Source organism: Apodemus sylvaticus, chromosome 2 (assembly GCF_947179515.1).
Source record: "Apodemus sylvaticus chromosome 2, mApoSyl1.1, whole genome shotgun sequence".
Classification (NCBI taxonomy): Eukaryota; Metazoa; Chordata; class Mammalia; order Rodentia; family Muridae; genus Apodemus; species Apodemus sylvaticus.
Window position 1 is genome coordinate 121977870 of NC_067473.1, and position 20222 is coordinate 121998091.

At 46.5% G+C, this 20222-nt stretch overlaps 1 protein-coding gene across 2 annotated transcripts in view; it reads right to left on the bottom strand.

Moving 5' to 3' along the window:
• The window catches only part of Nup210 (nucleoporin 210), a 102193-nt gene that overhangs the window by 72906 nt on the left and 9065 nt on the right, over nt 1-20222 (bottom strand). For both annotated transcript variants that reach the window (XR_007976653.1, XM_052174324.1), the window contains exons 2-5: nt 14248-14384; nt 11796-11927; nt 4022-4118; nt 1803-1953 (exon numbers count right to left, since the gene is read on the bottom strand). Coding sequence is in view for 1 of the 2 variants with exons in the window: in XM_052174324.1 (XP_052030284.1) it covers nt 1803-1953; nt 4022-4118; nt 11796-11927; nt 14248-14384 (517 nt within the window). In the remaining variant the exon portion in view is untranslated. The remainder of the gene's footprint in view (nt 1-1802; nt 1954-4021; nt 4119-11795; nt 11928-14247; nt 14385-20222) is intronic.

Consider the following 20222-nt stretch of genomic DNA (forward strand, 5'->3'; position numbering starts at 1 on the left):
GTGGTGGTGGTGGTGGTGGTGGTGGTGGTGGTGGTGGTGTGTGTATTTTAATGTGTATGAGTGTTTAGCCTGCACATAGGCATGCTCCCAATCAGGCCAGAAGAGGATGTAGTAGCAGATGGTTGTGAGCTGCCATGTGTGTGCTGGAGAAACAAACCTAGGTCCTGTGGAAGAACAGCAAGTGCTCTTAACTGCTAAGCCATTGGTTTGGTTTTGTTGTTTTTGTTTTTAATATTTTCTTTCAAATTACATGTACATGTCTGTATCTGTGTGTATAGGTCACATGTGTATGGGTGCCTATGGAAGCCTGAGAAGGAACTAGATACCCTGTATCCAGATTTTTTGAGCCAAATGATATAAGTACTGGGAATTGGACTTGGGTTCTCTGCAAGAGCATTGAGTGCTCTTGACCCCTAAGCCATTTCTACAGCCCCATTTGTTCTATTTCTATGCAGTACTGGGGATTGACCCTAGGGCTAGCCCATGCTAGGTCAACAGCTCAGATGCAGGTAAAGCCCCACTCTGTTTTTGTTGTTGTTTGTTTTTTTTGTTTGTTTTTGTTTTTGGCTTCTCAGTATGTCCCTACAGGAATAAAGAAGTAAGGTGTAGGGTTGGAGAGATGGCTCAGTGGTTAAGAGCACAGGCTGCTCTACTAGAAGTCCTGAGTTCAATTCCCAGCAACCACATGGTAGCTTACAACTATCTGTAATGGGATCAGATGCCCTCTTCTGGAGTGTCTGAAGACAGCAACAGTGTACTTACATATAATAAATAAATAAATAAATAAATAAACAAATAAACAAATAAATAAATAAATATTAAAAAACAATCAAACAAGTAAGGTGTGGATTATCACTTGCAACCCCACACTCTAGAATCCAGGAAGACCTCACAGGTATGGCACCAGGATGCACTCAAAACTGTCACTGCCAAAGCATATGACTGCACACCATACCTTTTACATGCTCTAGCTTGATTTAAAGTGACAGTAACCACACAGAAGGAAACCAGATGACCCAGGGCAATGTCTTTGGACGCTGTGGCCACCAGTGCTCAAACTCACACTCCACAAGTGCTAAGGGGTCCAGGACGACCTGAGAGGTGGAGAATTGTGTGTCCTCAGTTCCTACTCCCTGGTCTCTTCCCCACCTAGTCTTCAGGAAGCAACTTGAGAGACTGAGACAGGATTGCAAGGCCTCCTGTCCAGTGTGCCCTGGGCGTCAGATTCCTCAGGTGCCTGTGGCTTTCATTGTTAGAAAAAAATTAATAGCAAACATCATCCCTGTTGACAGAAATGCCCATATTCCTAGACTGTTCTTGGTGGATTTATGGCCATTTTCAATCTCCATAATTTGCTTCAGCACCTCTATAGCCTAATAGATCTGGACTCTGGGCTGGTGCTGCCAAGCAAGGGTGACAGGAAAAGCCTTTTACTAGCTGGAGAGAGGTGGGGAGATGCAGCCACCCATACTGGCTACTAAACCAGTCTCAAGGCCTCAGCTAGAGCCCTGGGAGATACAACAAGGGAGACAGCTGGGGCCCAGGACTGCATCTCAGATGGTAGGTGTGTACCTGTTTTAGGATGAGGAGTACTTCCTGGAAAAGAGGTAACGCCTCCAAGACTGAGGAGTGGCTGCTGTGACCCCTGAGACACTGACTTCTGGAACCTTAACCCGGTCCCTATAACATGGCTCACACAAATAAACAGAAAGATATAGAGCTCACAACACCTTAAACCCAGATCTGCAGTCCACTGCCATCCTTATCCTACTGTGAGGACAGGCAGTGGAACCCAGGCCCACCTTGTAGACGGCCTCCTGAATTCGAGCCTTGAGCTTGGAGCTTCCAGTCTTCATCCCAGACACTAGGATGGTGTCACCCTGCTTGGCTGCCTTCTCCATCTCTGAGATGTAGGAAGGTGGGATATATGTAGACTCCAAGAAGGTGAGGATGCTGAAAGAGGAACACAACATGAGACATAAACATGAAATTTCCCAGATCCCAGCATGGCATTTACCATTACTAGTGTCTACTACTGAAGATTGGACCCCAGAATAAGGGATGCTGACACCATGAATCATTCTGCCTGGCAACACGTCTTCCTGATCTTGGCAATGGACACAGTATCAACACCCATATATCGTCATATCCACATTCACTGGAATCTGAGACCATCAGCTGGGTCCACAGGGAAAAGGCACATTAAATGCAAGCCCAAGGCTCCAACTCAAAGAGCATCAGTAGTGCAGATCAGTGAAGCAAATAAATCACATGGTGAACCCTCCTGTTGCAGACAAGCAGGGTTAGCTTGTGGGGTTCTTTCAACCTGCAATCACAATAAGCCCCCTGCTCTGCACAAGAACAACAATAAGCAGGATATACCTGCAGTTGTCCCAGGATAACCGAGACCACCCTAAGCTGTGGTTTATCATCCAGTAGTTCAATGACAGAGTGTAGCCAGTATGCACAATACCTAGGTCTCATGCCTAGCATCATACACATACCAGCTGGACTGTCATGTTCATAAATGTCAAGATTCTAAAAGTGAAAGAAAGACCAAGCAATTTTCCCAGGCTGACAGACAAAAAAAAAAAAAAAAAGACAAATGACAATGTGTGACCCTGGGTTGCTATTGTAATGTCTGAAGATAGCATGCATGTGAGTAAATTTCCTGATTTAAAAAATATATATTTGATTCATTTTTATTTTGTATGTGTGCCTTGCCTGCATGTCTATCTGCACATGTGCATGTAGTGCCTGTGGACTTGAAGAAAGTGTTGGGTCCTCGGGAACTGGAGCTACAGAAAGCTTGGGAAACAAGCCTGTTAGAGCAGCCAAGCCTCTTATCTGCTGAGCCATCTCTCCAGCCCCAATTTCCTGTTCTTGATAACTTTATTGTAGAGACTCAAGAAAAAAATATCCTAATGGTAGTAAAAGCACAGGACATCATGCTGGCAACAGCCCCTCAAGTAATCTAGGGAAACATTTTCTACATTACACTGGTGTTTTCTGTAGGTTTTAAATTGAATTCCTCCGCTGTCACTTCAGCCAACAGACAGCCTTCAGCCATGGCTTTAAATGTAAGAAGCATGACTCAGGAAAGAAATTTTAAAAAAAACCTTTTGCATTTATTTGCCCTAACCCATAGCCGGTGTGTGTGTGTGTGTGTGTGTGTGTGTGTGTGTGTGTGTGTTTGTGTGTGTGCCTGCCACTGTTCAAGTGAAGTCAAAAGACAATTTGCAAGAGTCAATTTTCCTACCATGTGAAATGACCTGGGGACTCAAGTCATCTTGGTGGCAAGCTCCTTTGCCCACTAAGCCACCCTGCTGACCCAGAAGAAACTTTTTATTCTGTCAAACACACATTTGATTCAGCATGGGCTCAGAAGCTCCCATGCTGGATAAAGCAGATCCATAGAGATCTGAGTACAAATGCCAACTCTATCACCTACCAACACGCCCGCTCTCTCCAAACCTGTTTCCCTAGCTGGAAAGTGGGAAGGTCAGAGGTGGGCAGGCCAGATGGCAGCTGGTGTGTGTGTGTGTGTGTGTGTGTGTGTGTGTGAGTTCAGGCACTCTGAAGCCCCCTCCCTATGCATCTGTCTGTGTACTACGCTGAGGACCCAGCCTATCCTAAGAACTTTTTTCACTGCTGGCCTGTCCTCTTAGCCAGGACTTGCCCCCCACCCCCACCCCTTGAACTTGCTCACCAATAAAGTACTGCCCTGTAGGGTTACCCACATATCCCTTGTACCCCAAGATTGTCTTCTAGAGTTCTGTGTTGTCTCTGTCCAGTCAGTTGTCCTAATTTCTCTAACAACTTCCCACAGAATATGCCATGATGAGACACAGAGGCTGCCAGTGCCTGGGAGGCACTAAACTCTCTTCCTCAATCAGTCACTGTAAGCACTAGGCATCCTGGGTGGCAACCTGGCCTTTTTTAGGGACAAGAGGAAGCCTAAGGACCTCCAGTTTCCTGCTTCTACTCAAAGGCAGCCAGGCCTTGTCATAGAGTCTCTTACCGTAGTGCATTGTGGGAGTCTGAGAACCCATTAGCCTCTGTATCTTTCACAATTGTCCAGTCAAAGACCAGTCCTGCCAGGGTGCTGAAGGTATTCCCTGTAAAAGAATTCAGAGGCAAAACCACATAAGTCTGTTCCCCTGGGTCCTAGAACAGGGAGATAGCAGCTTTTACTACATACAGGGGCAGTGCTCAGCACCACAGCCCTGCAAGGTTCACACCATGACCTCCATTTCAGAAAGGGGAAACTGGGGCTCAAAGGAACAATGATACTTGCTACTTACCATAAAAGGCTGAGTTAAGATTTGAACCTAGGCCTGTCCTTCCCACTTAACCTTGAACTCCCTGTAGACACCTCAGGAGGCCACTGAGAACTAAGCCATTAATCCCCTCCTTAACATCTCCTGAACAGAGAATGCCTCCCTTCATGGCACAGAAGGACAGGAGTACATCTCAGTGGTTAAAGCCATGTGTACGGTGTTTACAGAGGAACTGAGCTTGGTTCCCAGCACCCGCACTGAGTACTGGTCACAATCACCTGTAACTCCAGGTCCTGACCCACACATACACATAAACATAATACAAAATAAATGTAAGAAAGAAAGACACGGTCCCAGTGAGCAGGACCTTACAAGGCTGGCAAGGGAGACAGATGCCATATGAGGGGCCTGTCTCTTAGAATGTCTGTGTCTGCACACATGGCTTCTGGGCTTAGTTGTTGGTCCCTTTTCTCACTCCATCGTTGACAACACTCACAAGAGGAAGAGGAGACAGATATGACGACTTAAGATTCAGAAAAACTAAGGGTTCTTAAAGGTTTCACTAATTCAGAAAAATGTGTGTGGGGAACTGACTGGAATGTCCCAGGCTCCCTGCATATGCAGATAGGTATAGAACCAGATGAGGACATATTCTCTCAGGGTGTGAGCTAAACCAGGGTGACAACAGAGGCTCGGAGGGGCCTGGAAACCCTGCCCTGCACCTCTGGGCACAAACAGGCCATACATAGCCAATTACTGCTTTCTCAGCCAGCCACTGTACTATCCTGCATCCCACCTGGGCTGGGTTCTAGAGAGCTCAAGGCACTCTTCTCTCCTTCCTAGATGGATGCCCTACCCTGCATACGCACCAACTCTCCCTACCTAGACTCCCACAGGTAGAGAGAGGAAATGGTTAAGAATGAGAAAAGAAAACAGGAAGATCCAGGAAAGCAGGAGCCAGGGGAGGGTGGCAGAGAAGCCGTTCCAGGAAGCATGAGTGGCAAGGATGCAGCACCCTGAATTGCTAAGACTCCATGTCACCAGAACACACTCCACGGTTCCACCAGAGTCCACAATTATGGACTTCCAGAGAGCAGGAGTTGGGCATGATACCAAACCTGGCTCTTCTGAGCACACTGCCCTATATAAACCTATGCCATGGGCAGGGTGGAGATTAATTACTCCTGACAAAATAAACCACAAGAAGCCATACTATGGCTCCCTGCTGTGGCCCAGAGCCCTCCATGAAGGAAAGTGAGGAAAAACAGCACCATGTACACATGCCCAAGAGTGACATGCTGGGGTGGGGAGCAGACCAGGCCTGAGGCATTGCTTCTAAGCTATGAGCATCTACTGTGTACAATCCACAGAGCCCTCGACCCCAAAGTCTCACCACCAAGAGATACAAACTAGGAGAACCAGGAACTCAGACTCAAAAGGACAAGCCACTCCTGTCATAGTACCAGGAGGGCCACAGAAAAACATGCAACTCAAATGAACAAATACGTGTCCAATGTTCACGGGCTCCAAAGTTCAGAAGCAGCCAGGAGAATAAAGCCAAGAACTAAGCTCAACAAATAAAAGAAGTACTGAACACCAAGGCCAGTGGTGGTTGAAAGAAGCCGGCAGAAAAGAGAAAATTCCACCCATGAAGCCAGGGAGGAGGAAGACCTGGGCATGAAGACCTGGAGGATGCAGGGATTCTGACAGCAGAGACTTGGACCTAGGCCCTCCTCCATCCTAAAGGTGCCGCACAAGCACAGGGAGGGGGTATCTCTGGCACCTGGAGCATGCTCACTTACAGTTCACTGATGCACATGGTGCATGAGGGGTGGGAAATAATTGTGTAAGCACACAGCTAGCTACATCCAGCTCTTAGACAATGGGTCGTCACCATGACTGAATGTGGGGTCCACAAAAAAATACAGTGGTGAAACATTTCTATCTGGAGCAGCGAGCAGGAAACAGTGAAAACTTGAGTGTGACATCACATGCTGAGCCACACAACTTTACTACAGTTTTAGTTCTGAACATGCAACGTGGACTTTGAGGAGCTTTCTGTTTTGTTTTGTTTTGTTTTGACTGAAACGGGGTCTCACTGTATAGTCCAAGCTAGTGTTGAACTCACAGAAATCCATCTGCCTCTGCTTCCCCGAGGATGGGACTAAAAGCATGGGCAACCACATCTGGCTAATTCGAGCACTTTATATTGAGCATGCCGTCCTGTTCAGATCTCAGACCACCGTGTGTTATAAATGCAGTTTTTACTTTATGTACAAAGGTTTCTGCTCTTAAAAGTATCATAATCGTTTAAGAAAAATGAGAACTTTCCATATTTTCCTGCCACTCCTTGGCACATACCAAAGTATCTTTGAAGTTTTATTGTTATTAATTTTTATTTTAAAAACTGCTCCATGAGGGTAGGCCCAGTAGAACATGCCTAGAACCCCATCTGTGCAGTAGAGTTAGGAAGAACAGGGGCATAAGACATCCTCAGCCACAGTGAGTTTAAGGCCAGCCTAAGTTATAAAACCTGCCTCAATTTCTCCCTTGCCACAAAACACAGCTGTTGCCAACTGAAGTTGCACAGGAATCGGTATGTAAACTTTGGCTTGGGAATTCTGAAATATCCCAAAATGCATTTCTCCTATTTTGCACTATGTATTTATGAAAAGTGGTGTTCTCAGCGGGAAGATCTCAAAAATCAAAATAGCTTTCAGTCCTGAAAAGTACAGCAGACACTCTGTGTCCCACAGTATTAGAGACCCTGCTGGAATTTAACTCGTTTTATAAAAGCGAGTAAGCACACCCATCTTGTTAGTATGCAAATTTGCTTTAATCTCTAATAAACAGTAAAACTATATGAATACAAAAGCATTATTTTAAAATAAATGCATAATTTACTCTGAGTAAAAATCTGACTTGATGCCTACATTAGGTTCTTACACACCGAGAACACATGAAATCTGCAGGAACAAAGGGCTGCAGGAGGAGAACATTTAAGGAGCACTGTCCCAGTCCACTTTCAGTTCCTAAAACAGAATACATCTAAGACAGAGTGCGACAGTTTAGATTTTGAACTCCTGCAAAGGCTTGGTCATTAGCCTGTGGCACCATGGAGAGTGCATGGGATACTAGAAAGCAATAGAGTCAAACAACCATGTACTGAAACTTCTGAACCCATAAGCCAAAGGAAGCCTTTCTTCTTTCAAAGCTGATTGCCTCAGGTATTTACTCATAGTAGAATGCTAAGATACCAAGAGGATGGATGTGCAAGATTAGGTTGTCACATCTAGTGAAGACCTCATGTCAAGATGCATCATGAAGGAGCAGAGATCTGGCCCATACAGTACCTGACTGGCATACGTGAAGTTCTTGGTTCAAATCCCAGAACCAAAGAAAACCAGGTATGATACAACAACATGCTTATAATTCTATCATCCTGTAGGCAAGAGGCAAAAGGCAAAAGGCAAAAGGAAGGAGGGCTGAAGTTGAAGGTCATCTTTAGCTACATAGAGAGTTAGATAAAGGTCAGCTTGGGCTACATATGAGCCTGATTCACAACAAACAACCTGCTTAATATCATTATAAATGTAGTGAGAATACAGAATGTGGAGCTTGAATATGCTTGGCCCAGGGAAGGGAGCAGGACTATTAGGAGGTGTGGCCTTTCAGAGGAGGTGTGTCCTTGATGGAGGAAGTATGTCACTGTGGAGGTAGGCTTTGAGGCCCTCCTCCTAGCTCTTGGAAGTCAGTCCTCTCCTAGCTACAGTTGCATCAAGATGAACTCAGCTCCTTCTCGCTCTCCAGCACCATGTCTGCCTGGACGCTGCCCTGCTTCCACCATGATAATAATGGACTGACCCTCTGAACCTGTAACCTATCCCCAATTAAATGTTGTCCTTATAAGAGTTGCCTTAGTCATGGTGTCTTTTCACAGCAATGGAAACCCTAACTAAGACACAGGACAGGCAAGCAAATAGCTGACCTACCTATGTATATATTGAACAAAACAACAATAACTAGGCTAATCCATCAAGAACAGCTTTGGTCCCTCTTATGACTGAATCAGCTCTTAAAGGGACCATTACTCCTGTGCAGATATACTCTGAGGACAGTTTCAGACAGGCAAATAACACTGAGAACACAGCAGGTGGACAGTCTATGCAGAGTGCAGAGAGCTTGCCAACAGCCAGGCAAAGTACTACAGCAGGAGCAGGTCAGAACAGAAGCAGCATACTCTGCCACCTATGGGCTGTGTCACCCCAGGGAAGTCACCACAGCTTCTTTGTCCATGCAATGGGCATTACCCAACTTGCCCGTGGCCTAGCACAGAGGCTGACAAGCTCCCACAGGACATCTGTTAAGATGCAGCGCTAGTGTTGAGTAACACCAGGAATCTAGTGAAGACACAACAACCCTTCTCAGAGAGTAAAGTCCTCAAAGCTTACAAGTTCACTCACAGAAAAGACTTTGACCAAAGCATACAACAAAGGTCAGCATGTCTGGCTGAGAAAGCCCAGTCAGAAAGCACATCACTCAGCTGCTTCTTAAAGATTCATTGTATGTATGGATGTGGACTTACTGTCCCAAGGAGGCTGGAAAAGGGTGTTAGATTCTCTGGACTGGAGTTACAGATGGTCCTAGGTGAGTCCTGGGAACCAAACCTAGGTACTCTGCAAGAGCAGACAGTGCTGTTAACCACTGAGCCATCTCTCCAGTCCCACTCATCTGTGCTTACTCGAGAGAACCTAAAACACGTTTACATAGAAGTTCTGCAAAAGGCAGATTTCTGAGTTTGAGGCCAGCCTGGTCTAAAGTGTGAGTTCCAGGACATCCAGGTCTACACGGAGAAACCCTGTCTTGAAAAACCAAAAAAAAAAAAAAAAAAAAAGGTCTGCAATTCCATCAGCTGTAGGCTGGAAAAACAGCTGTTTGTCCACACAGTGGAGTGCTGCTTGACAATAAAGAACAAACTGTTGTCACCTGGTACTAAATGCATGAACTGGAAGCACCAGACTTAGTGGGAGTGAAAGGTGATAGTCAGAAGACTGTGGCTGTGCTGTATAACCACCCTTCCAGGAAAGTCCACAGAAAGGAAAGCAGAAAGCTGGCCGTGGAAGGTGGGTGCCAGGGGCTGGGCAACGGTCGGTCAGCTGGCAGAAAGCATCCACAGGTTTGGGTTTCTTTCTACACTGGTAAGAAGGTTCTAAAATTAGACAGTGATACAATGATGATGGTACAATTTTGTGAATTAGATCAAAACCCACTTTTCAGAAAGATGAATTCGGTCTGGAGAGACGGCTCAGTGGTTAAGAACCCTTGCTGCTCTTGCAGAGGACTGAGTTTTGTTCCCATCCCTTACATGGAGGCTCATAACTTAACTCCAGTTCCAGGTGATCAGAAGCCCACTTCTGGACTCTGTGGGTACTCCACACATGTACACGTATGCAAGCACTCATATACACCTAACATAAATCTAAAGAAAATTAAACAAGGTGAATTAATGCATATACATCTCAGTAGGAAAAGTCTTTAAATACCTTCAAGCAGAAACAGAGCAGGGGTTAGCAAACTATAATCCCTGGACCAAGCATGGCCCCTCCTGCTTTTATAAATAAAGTCTATCAGGATCCATCCACTCATTGCTGCATCACCTGTGGCTTCTCAGAGCATCAAGGTCCCCAGTGAAAAGATGTGACCAAGACATACACCCAGAGAAGCTTGGTCACATTCACTATGCAGCCCATCACAGAACAAGATGGCCTACTTCTGATCCAAAACAGGACTCCTAGAGCCAGGTTACTGCTCACATTCTGGCTCAGCTACAAGGCAACTACACACCTGCCCCACCCTACCCCTGCGCACACCCATGGCTATAAACCCACAGTCCTCACTACTCACATGCACCCTGCACTTGCACTCAGTCAGTGTCCCCATGCTTTATAAACAGTCATGATCTGAAGATGTTTGGAGGTGATTCTGATCGTGATCTGAAGATGTTTGGAGGTGATTCTGATCGTGATGTTTTCAGATCTGGGGATATTTACACAGACTCTTCCAAGTGTCTCAAGAAGCTTAAAACTGAACACATTTCGGATTCTAGATTTTCGGATTCGGGCTGTTTTTACTCCATGTGCATACCTTGTTTATTCGTGGGGTATATCCCACAGCCCGAGGTTCTGGAGCATGTATTAGATGACCATGCACTGAAGGCTTAGTTAACAGTTATGGTGCTGTGCTCCTGGGATGCGGCATACTTTTAAGCAATTAGGGCCTAGTAGGGAGAATGTGGAGATCTTTTGGAGCCACTTCTAGAAACTTTGCAGGAATCTGACCTTGGGCCAGGACAGAGAAGCAGGCCTTAGGCAGGAATTTGACTTTGGGCTAGGACTGGAAGCAGGCTCAAGATGAATACAGCTGAGGAATGTGTTCTTTATATCGAGATGGGTCTTGCTAATACCCCGAATACAGTAATCTGGAACCTTCTCATGCTTTGCTTGTTCCTTAACTACTTTATTTATGACTTAAGACTGACCATATTCTTTTTATGTACCTAGAATGATATAAAAGCAGACTGGACAAAAATAAACCCGCTTCAGCCTCAAAACTGGCTGGTGTCATGCTACAGTGTTGTCTAATTGTCGTCTTTCTTTTTAATCATTTCTTTTTACATCAGCAGGGACAAGGGCATGAAGGGGATTATCAAGGGCCCATCCTTCCACCTCTTGGTTTGCTGGCTGCTAGAAGGTAAGCAGTCTCCTGTGACTAAAGTGCCCACCATGATGCTCTACCAAGCCACAGGCCCAAAGACATGGGCTGGAACCTCTAAAAATACACATCAAAATAGGAATGTCCAGTTCTCAACTTGTTTATCCAGTTGTCTGTCACAACTATAACAAGCTGAACAACAAACTTCTCTTGCTCCTTCCAAGAAGTCAGCCTCCAGCCCAGACACTCTGCCAACCACCAGACAAGGCTACACACAAGAACTCCACCGCAGAACCAATCACTATCCATGCCAGTCAAGAAGTGACACCCAATACACCCCGCCAGCAGCCCACAGGCACCCTCAGCTATACACCTGTTTAGAGGTCTGGAGTGTTTAGGAAATCAAACCAGCCTAGAAACAGAGCAGGAAGAAGGGTTCCTGCTGCCTAATATGGTCATTTCCTCTGTGGTCAGCTCTTCCAATTATACCACTGCCCAGATACCAGCTCCTGACACAGTGGTACCAAGGAAAAACTTATTATTTACATGGGCACTATACCTACTCTCAGAGGCAGCTAAGACCTGTACACACAGGCTGGCAATCGGGCCTGTGAACATGAGACAGGGTGAGGCTCAGTGCCACCAGGGGAAACTGCCATCTCAGAGATAGCTTCTACCCCCTCCACTGCTCCCTTGGCAGTGACTTTCCCTTTCTGGCTGGAACAGCAGCTAGTCAGGAGAAGACACAGCAACCAAAGCTATGGCCAAGATGAAGGCCTGCCAAAGGGCAGCGGGTGCAGTCACCTTCTGAGTCCAGAGCTTGGATCTTCAGCTCCAGCGGAGAGTCCTCAAGATAGAGCTCACGGGTAGTAGAGACGATCTGAATGCCATGGATGAGGTCAACGATGGCGTCGCAGCGCAGCACCTGGCCTGTAGCTGTGGGGACAAACAACAGCACTGAGAATGGTGCCCACCCACCGTCCCACCTCCAGTGGTGCTGACTACAGTAACCAAGAACCCAGACACCACAACGGGAACCCAATTCGCCCCCAGGAGCAAGCAGTATATTCTGGTAGCCAACACAGCCACCCAGATCAGAAGACTCTGGCTTTCTCATCATCTCTTTCTGAACCCACATTTAAAGCTGTGTGAGAAAAAATTCCTCCAGGGAAATTTAGCTGTGTTCAGGCTGTAACCACAAAGGGAAGTGGCAAACATGATGGCTGACTGTGCCTCTGTGCACCGAGATCAGGACTCACGCTGCTGCTTGCTCCCTGTACTTGCTCTTTTGGTGTTTGTTTGGCTTCTCTGAAAATTTTTATTTACCTATTATTGTGTGGATGACAGATGGAGGGGCTGCTTAGCACAGCACACATGTGGACACAGGGGACACAGGGGACAGCTCTGTGGAGCCAGTTCTCTCTGTCCTCCTTTACTCAAGTTCCAGGGATGGAACTTAAGTCTCCGGGTTTGTGCAGTCATTTCCCTAGCCTCCCTGCTCTACTTCCATCTACCTTCTGGGAGACTACCCAGTATATCACAAGGGATAGATGCATGGGTATATGCACAGACTTTTTACTTCCTCATAAGTAAGGTAGATATCAGCATTACTTGGAGAACCCTCTCCAGTGAGGACAACCACATATAATACTAGTTATTTTGACCATTCTTCAGGCACCAGATAGAAACACTTGTTCTATCTGTATTAGCCCATGTACTAAGAGCCTTTATAATTCTGATATTGTTGTGCTCAATGGTACACACCTATAGTCCCAGCTACTCAGGGGGCTGAAGCAGGAGGACTGCTTGGGTCTAGTAGTTCAGGGACAGCCTGGACCCACCTCAAACAAAACAAAACAAAAACCTATGGGCTGGATAGAGGCCTGAGACATTTGTAGCACAGCATATTCTTCCTAAGGACACAACCATGTCAGATGTCCCCCAACCACCTGCAACTCCAGCTCCAGGGGGATTTGAAGCCTCTCACGTCCGCAAGCACCAGCACTCACATGCATACACCCACATACAAACACACGCCCTACACGTAATCAAAATATAATTTAAAAAGCAATAAAATTTATATGCTGTGACCCAGCAAACTGGGAATCTATGCTAGGTAGGAAGTAAGTTAAAACTAGTGTTCCTAACACTGAACTGAAACTAAACATTCTAAATGTTTAATACAAGGGAGCATCTGTAAGATAGCCTCCTGTTAAAAAGAGTACTCAGCAGGCTGGACACATGCCTTTGATCCTAGCACTTGGGAAGCAGAAACAGGTGGATCTCTGTAAGTTCAAAGCTAGTCTGGTCTATTGGTTTACAAAGGGAATTCCAGGACAGCCAGGACTACAGTAAGACCCAAAAAATAAAAAGGCAGTGTTCAGCATTTAAAATGTGAGGTTGAAGAGATGCCTTGGGTATGAACTGTCTCACAACTACATGTAAGCCCAGCTCCAGGGATCGAATAACTTTTTCTGGCCTCCGTGGCATGCATACAGAACATACATGTACACATACATAACATAAAGTATTTTAAAGTAATAATTCCTAGCAAAGGCTGAACATGCAACTCAGTGATCCAGGACTTCCTTACATACACAAGGCCCTGTGTTCAGCCTCAGCACTGCTGAAAAATACTAATAATAGCCATAGTAAAATAAAAAGCATCACATCACAGTGCAGGGAGAATGACAGAAGGTCACATGCTTTCTAGGATCAGTCGGCCTTCTGTACCTATATCTGTGGATTTGCAGGCACACACTCTGGCAACCACGTACTCAGGAGAGCGCCTCTGTACTGAGCACTCACATCCTGTCATTACCCTTTAAACAACCTGCAGAGCACTGCAGCACATGAAGTGTTGCATCTTGTCTACGATGGTTTGGGAATACGCGAGACAGTTCTAAGACAGCACTGTACCAGACCACTTGAGAGTCCCAGGAGTATAGCATCCCAGGGGACCCTGGAACTAATCCACCATGGATCCTGAGGAATACTGTACTCCATATCTACAATATAACGAGTCAAATATGGGGAATGAAAAGGCATGGTTTCATATACCAGGCCAATTTTTTTTTTCATTTTGATTTTGACACCAGTTAAGAGTCCTAAGGTCACAAATACTAATTTATGAGTTTAGAAGTCAGCCTCAGTGAGGAAGAACCAGAAAGGATGCTTCCTAGAGCCCAGGTAGAGGTCTCAAGGACGTGTCTCCCTGTCTCACAAACCCACCAAGGATGCCCCATAAACCCCTTACTGATGTCTTCTGCAAAGATGATGCTGGTCAGGCGGGCTGGCTGGGTCAAGCGGGCCTGCACCACTGCCTTCTGGGAGCACTGCTGTTCACTGAAGCCCAATGGTTCTATGCTGGCTACCTCTGGCCGGGTGGATGACCTGCAGTGAAAAGAAGAAAGATCATCTCTGGAACCAGACTGCAAGACACAGAAGCCAGAACAGAGGCTTCGACCTAGGAATCTGTTGGGTTGGAACACGGAGCAGAGGTGAGGAACCTCATCTGTAAACCTAAAAGAAAAACAGAGGAGGAAAGAAGTCAAGCCAAGCCTTCCAGACTCAGAGTTCTACAGCCTAGAGCTTGACTGCGCACAGCCCCACTAGGCAAATCAAGCCAGACACTGGCACCTGGACACAGCCTCAGTATTCAATGGTCATCGTCTGAGATTTCTCCATGGGGCTGCACAAGGCCTCCTCACCTCCTGTAGGCCCAAGACCCCAGAGGACCCCTGAAATCTCTGCAGCCTCTATCTATGCCTTCACACATACCTGTAGTGAATTTTAACTTACACATTAGGCCCAGGAAGAGATTACGAGTGGTGATGTAATAAAATACAAGTCATAACAAGACCGTAATCAAAGTTATTTAAAACCTATTGATTGAGTGGTTTATTTCTGGGATTTTCTATGTAGTATTTTCAACCCGTGAGTTACTGATACAATTTTTCATCAGCAGAAAAAGGGTTTATGTATGAGAGCAAATACAGGATCTGCTCCAGGCTGGACTCAAGAGCACTCACCCAGATGTTATCCTTTGTTCCTATATGGCTTCTACAGCACCTGGAGACTAGCAGGTATAATGATAACCAGTCCCTATGCACTCGGACTGGTCTCACAACCACATGAAGGAGAGAGGCAGCTGAGCCCAGCAGCAGGTAAGTCTGGACAGCTGGAAACATGATGGGGAAGCCATCAAGAGTCACTGTCTCAGCTCCATAACATAGCACAGCAGCAGTCCCAGGGCAAGTTCAACTGTGGATAAATGTTGGTGCCCACCAGATGTGGCACTGGGGATGCTACATGGGTATTCACTGTTACTACAGGTCCCAGGTGGCCTCTGAATCAATGCCACTGAGATGGAAGGGTGATGGCGGAGACTTGTCCTGCCTGTCACACACTGGGGCCCTGAGGTGGAGAATAGACAGGCATGCCCTACTGAACGCAGTCTGTGCAGAGTGACCAGCACCCAGGGCAGGTCAGCCATTGAGGTCAGCCTAACCCAGTCTCCAATACAGCACAGGCATGCTAGAGTCTGTCACGGCTAAAAGTCAGCCATGGTGGCTCTTGCCAGTAATCCCCAAACTCAGGATCATCTGGAATTCAAGGTCTTCCTCATCTATATAGCAAGTTTGAGGACAACCTAGGTTACATAATATGCTGTTCAACACATACATACACACACACACACACACACAGACCCACACACAAAGATGGGGGGAGTCTAGAAAATCCGTACCCATCAAAGGAGACTAAGGAAACAGTACAAATGACTGCCCTGTAGGACACTAACTTGGGTCAGTAAATTGGAAGAGGACCTTCCTAGAAACTCTGGTAAAGCCCAAACAGTCTAGGGTGTCATGAGTCGTCATGTTCTGCTGTGAATGTCCTAGAGGCACAGCTGTGACTTGGGGAACTACCTGAAGAAACAGTTCATTGTCAGCTATGTACAACTTTTAAGTCTAGAATTATCCCCAAATTTAAAAGTCTAGAATTATCCCCAAATTAAGAGTGATGTTGTGGGTTGGCCTGATGCTGTTTGTATTCTAATATTAATAATGGTTTCTCAAGAAAAGTTGCTCCTGACAAGCAGACCCTCACAACTCAGGTGATGCCACGTGAACCTTCTCCCCATTTTAACTGACCAATAAAAAGCTAGAGCCTGTGATTGGGCAGTGGAGGGGAAAGGTGAAACTGGAGGCTCAAGACGGGGTGGCAGGTACAGGGAGGAGAGGATGGAGGAGGAGGAAGAGGAAGAAGAGGAGGAGGAAGAAGAGGAGGAGGAAGAGGAGGAGGAAGCCTCGATGGACCAGAACCATGTGGCTGGGAGAAACCACAAGTAACAAGGGATTTTATAGCTGAAGAATAAGTTAGTATAGTACTAGATCTGCCTGAACTAGATATACAATTTATAATTCAATTATCTAGATATACAGGCTTATTAAGGTTGGAAATTCCAACAAGAGGGTGAATGTGTAGAGCATAGGTTTTGGGGGGCAGTGACATTGTCCATGTGATAGCTATAGGATGTGTGCTCAATGCCCTCCAAAGGCTCATATGCTACAGGCTTGGTCACAGGCATACAGTGCTACTGCAAAGATGTACAATCTCTAGTCAGGGAGCATTATGTCACTTGGGGTGAGCCCTTAAAAGGGGTATTGAGACTTGGACCTCTCTGTCCCCATTTCCTATCAAGAAGGGGTATTTCCTCTGCCGTAAGTTCCAATCATGATGTAAGCTGTCACTGAAAGTCAATTCTCCTGTCTTGTGTTCTTGTCTTGCCTTCTCATCAATAACAGGGTGGGCAGACAAAGATAACATTTGTCACACAGGAGTAACAAGTTGAATGGGAACACAGATCCTCAAATACAAACTCTGAGACCCTTGGTGGCTAATGGACTGTGACAGCCCTATGTTCTGGGGCACTGGCTAAAAGGTTCTGAGCAAGTGCTCAAAAGCTCCCACTGAGTGAGTAAGGCTTTGGGGTACCAAGTTCCCGGCAGAACAATTCTGCAGAGAATGGGTCACTGGCAAGAAAGGCAGGAACAACAATTCTCCCATCTCTGGCAGGTCTGAAGGCTGGAGTTGGTTCCCTGGCTTACAGCTATGGTAGGTCGTCTCAAAGGCTAAGGCAGAAACAGTGGAAGCAAGTTTCCCTGTCTGACTGTCTAGAGAAGATTATATCAAGCTGGAAGCCTGACTCTGGTTGGGAACTGGACTCTGGAGTATTTAGGCATCTTCATCTGAAGATAGCTGAAATAACTAAGACCAGGCTCAGAGCAGGACTGGGAAAACTTGGCTTGTGTCCTAGTAATGGAAAGCCTAGTGGATTCTAATTGGCTATGTATGCAAATGAGGTACAGAAAAGGACCATTCAGGAAAAACCTGTCAACTGTGAGAAGGCAAAGAAAATGTCCACCAGGTCTGCCCACATGGGTGGTGTCATGTTTCATGTTCTGCAGAAGAAATGGAAACCAGTCCACATGGCTTTCTGCTCAGTGCACCCCTAGGTTAAATCAACTGCTGTCCTCCGGACACCTCCCCAGTTGTACAGAACCAGCAGACAGCAATGAGCCCACCCTCAAGGAGCATATGGCAGGCCTCACAGTCTGGAAATGACACATCTGTGTTTCCTGGGAACCCTAGGGTAGCACACTAAACAGTAGGGCTGAGGATCAGGCAGTATGGCCTGTCTCACTGTTGATATCTGCAGAAAGGTGAAAGTGCCACAGGGAACTCACCTGCTATCTGAACCACCATATCCTCATCTTCAATGGGAACAAAGTCTAGCTGCAAAGGACTGGGGAAGATCAGACAGAACGAGATGCAAAGTTCTTCCCCAGCTGAGGGGGGTCCTGAACACAGGCCAGCCGTCCTACTGCTGCTGGGGTACACAGAGCTCCAACTCAGAACTTTCTGACCATCTTTTGGAAGCACAAGTTCTTCCCTTCCCTCACCAGGTCTGACAGCTCTTCCATGACTAGCTCTATCCTCATCCTTTTTTTGCTTCCACATTCAGCCAATCAGAGACCATCCTGGCCCAGCATATACTCTATAGATACGAGTTCAACCCAGGAAGAGTTGAGTACCTTCAGGATCTGCTGGAGATAAACTTGACAGAGACTAAAGCCCCAATACTTGAGATTCCTACCTCCAACAGGGAGCTCACTCAGGCCAGGTTCTGGGCTTTAGCTGGACAACTGTGGGTACAGAAACTCTTATGTCCAGGCTCTAGTTATCAAGACTGCCCACCCCTGCAGAGACTCTACTCTCTACTACTCTAGAAGTCTGTGAGAGCTTGACACTTCAGACCTGCCGACTTGCTCTGCTAGGGACCAATACTGATTGTCATCCAAAAGCCTTCCGAGCTCTGAGTTGCAGCACTTCTCAAAGCCAGTGGCTAGCATCCCAAAGCTAACATGTAACACCCTGTAGTGGCTGGAATAAGAATGGCCCCAGAGGCTCTTATATTTGAATGCTTGGTCATCAAGGAGTAGCACTACTCAGGATTAGGAGGATTATTATTAGGCCTTGTTGGATTAGATGTGGTGTTGTCGGAGGAAGTGTGTCACTGAAGGTGGGCTTTAAGGTTTCAAAAGCCCAAGCCAGGCCCAGTAGCTCTCTCTTCCTGCTGCCTGTGGATTCGGAGGTAGAATTCTCAGCTCCAGGTCCAGCTCCATGTCTGCCTGTGTGCCATGCTGCCATGCTTCCCACTGACGTAGTAATAGACTATACCTCTGAAACCATAAGCAAGACCCAATTAAATGCTTTCCTTATAAGAGATACCATGGTAGTGGTATCTCTTCAGAGCAATGGAACGTTGACTAAGGCACACACATTTCACTCAAATCTCTTGTGGCACTATGTGTTAGGTTGTTTTACCCTGTCTAAGGCTATGGACCCTGAACAGATGATGCAATACCTCTGGTTTGCACTCTAACTCTCTGTCCACTGATTCTTAGAGGGGAGGGGGGCAAGAACCTGGTTGGGCCTGGGGACAGAACAAGGTCAGTAGAGACTACCTCACTATGATATTTATAGGATTCTTAACCACAAGACGGAATTGCAGGTCAGTATGCTTCCCTGAATCTTGACCCTGGTGTTCTGCCGCCTCCTCCAGGCCTCCCCAACAAAGCAGACACAGATACTCTCAGACCCGCAGGTCTGAGGCAGGAGCCTCAACCATCTGAAGTCAGATCTCAGCTTATACTCTCCTCTCTCCCACAACTCTCCCATCTTTATCCCTTTGCACATACCTTCTTGCACATCCCATGCCCTTGTTACCAGCCCATCCTGCCCACTCTCATGGCTGAGGCAGAGGGCAGCGCCTCCTTCCCCATAGCTCCCCGTGCCACTGGTCCTCTTGGAATGTTTAATGCACTCAATCATTCGCTGAATCCATGAGGAGTAGTCAGCTTTTAAAACAATGACAAATCCCTATTTTGGTCTACAGAGTGAGTTCCAGGACAGCCAGGACTATATCGAGAAACCCTGTCTTAAAAAAACAAAACAAAACAAAACAAACAAACAAAACAAACAAAACAAACACAAAAGCAACATATAAGGAGGGGAGGCTTAGTTGGGCCTGTGGTTTCAGAAGTCCCAGCCTATGATTAGTTGGTTCTTTTGGCATCAGTGTGTGGAGACCAAGAAGCTGCTCACAGGAGGAGACAGTGCAGCTGGAGTCCCAGCAACACATTTCCAAAGACAACTTTTCTCTAAGCCCTACCTTGTAAAGATTCTGCTGACTCCCAGGCTCTGCAGCACATGGGCCCTGGAGGGACACTGAAGATCCAAACCATGTGAGTATCTGCTGGATCACCTGTGATGCTGAGAAGAGTTCAGCCTTTGTGGAGCAGGAGAACGCAGAATGGAGAAAGGAGGACCCAGGGCTGGGGTGAGTGCGGACCAGGAAGAGGAAGCCTGCAACTTCCAGGAGGCTAGCTGGTTGGACAAGGTAGCTGAGGGACTTTGTGCTCTTGAAAAAGGCAGAATTCCATCAGTGACAATTAGTATCCTCAACTGAGGCAGTCACGTGGATTCCTTTTGCTGCTAACATTACACTGAGGTTTTGTTTTGTTTTAGTATCAAGCCAACTCTGCATTCCTGGAATTCACCCTCTTGCTCCCTGAGATTCCTCTGGATTTAACTCTCTCTCTGTAGTGAGGGGTTTTGTGTTGGGGTCTGAGGTTTCCCTTTTCATAGACTGTTTCTATCAATAGC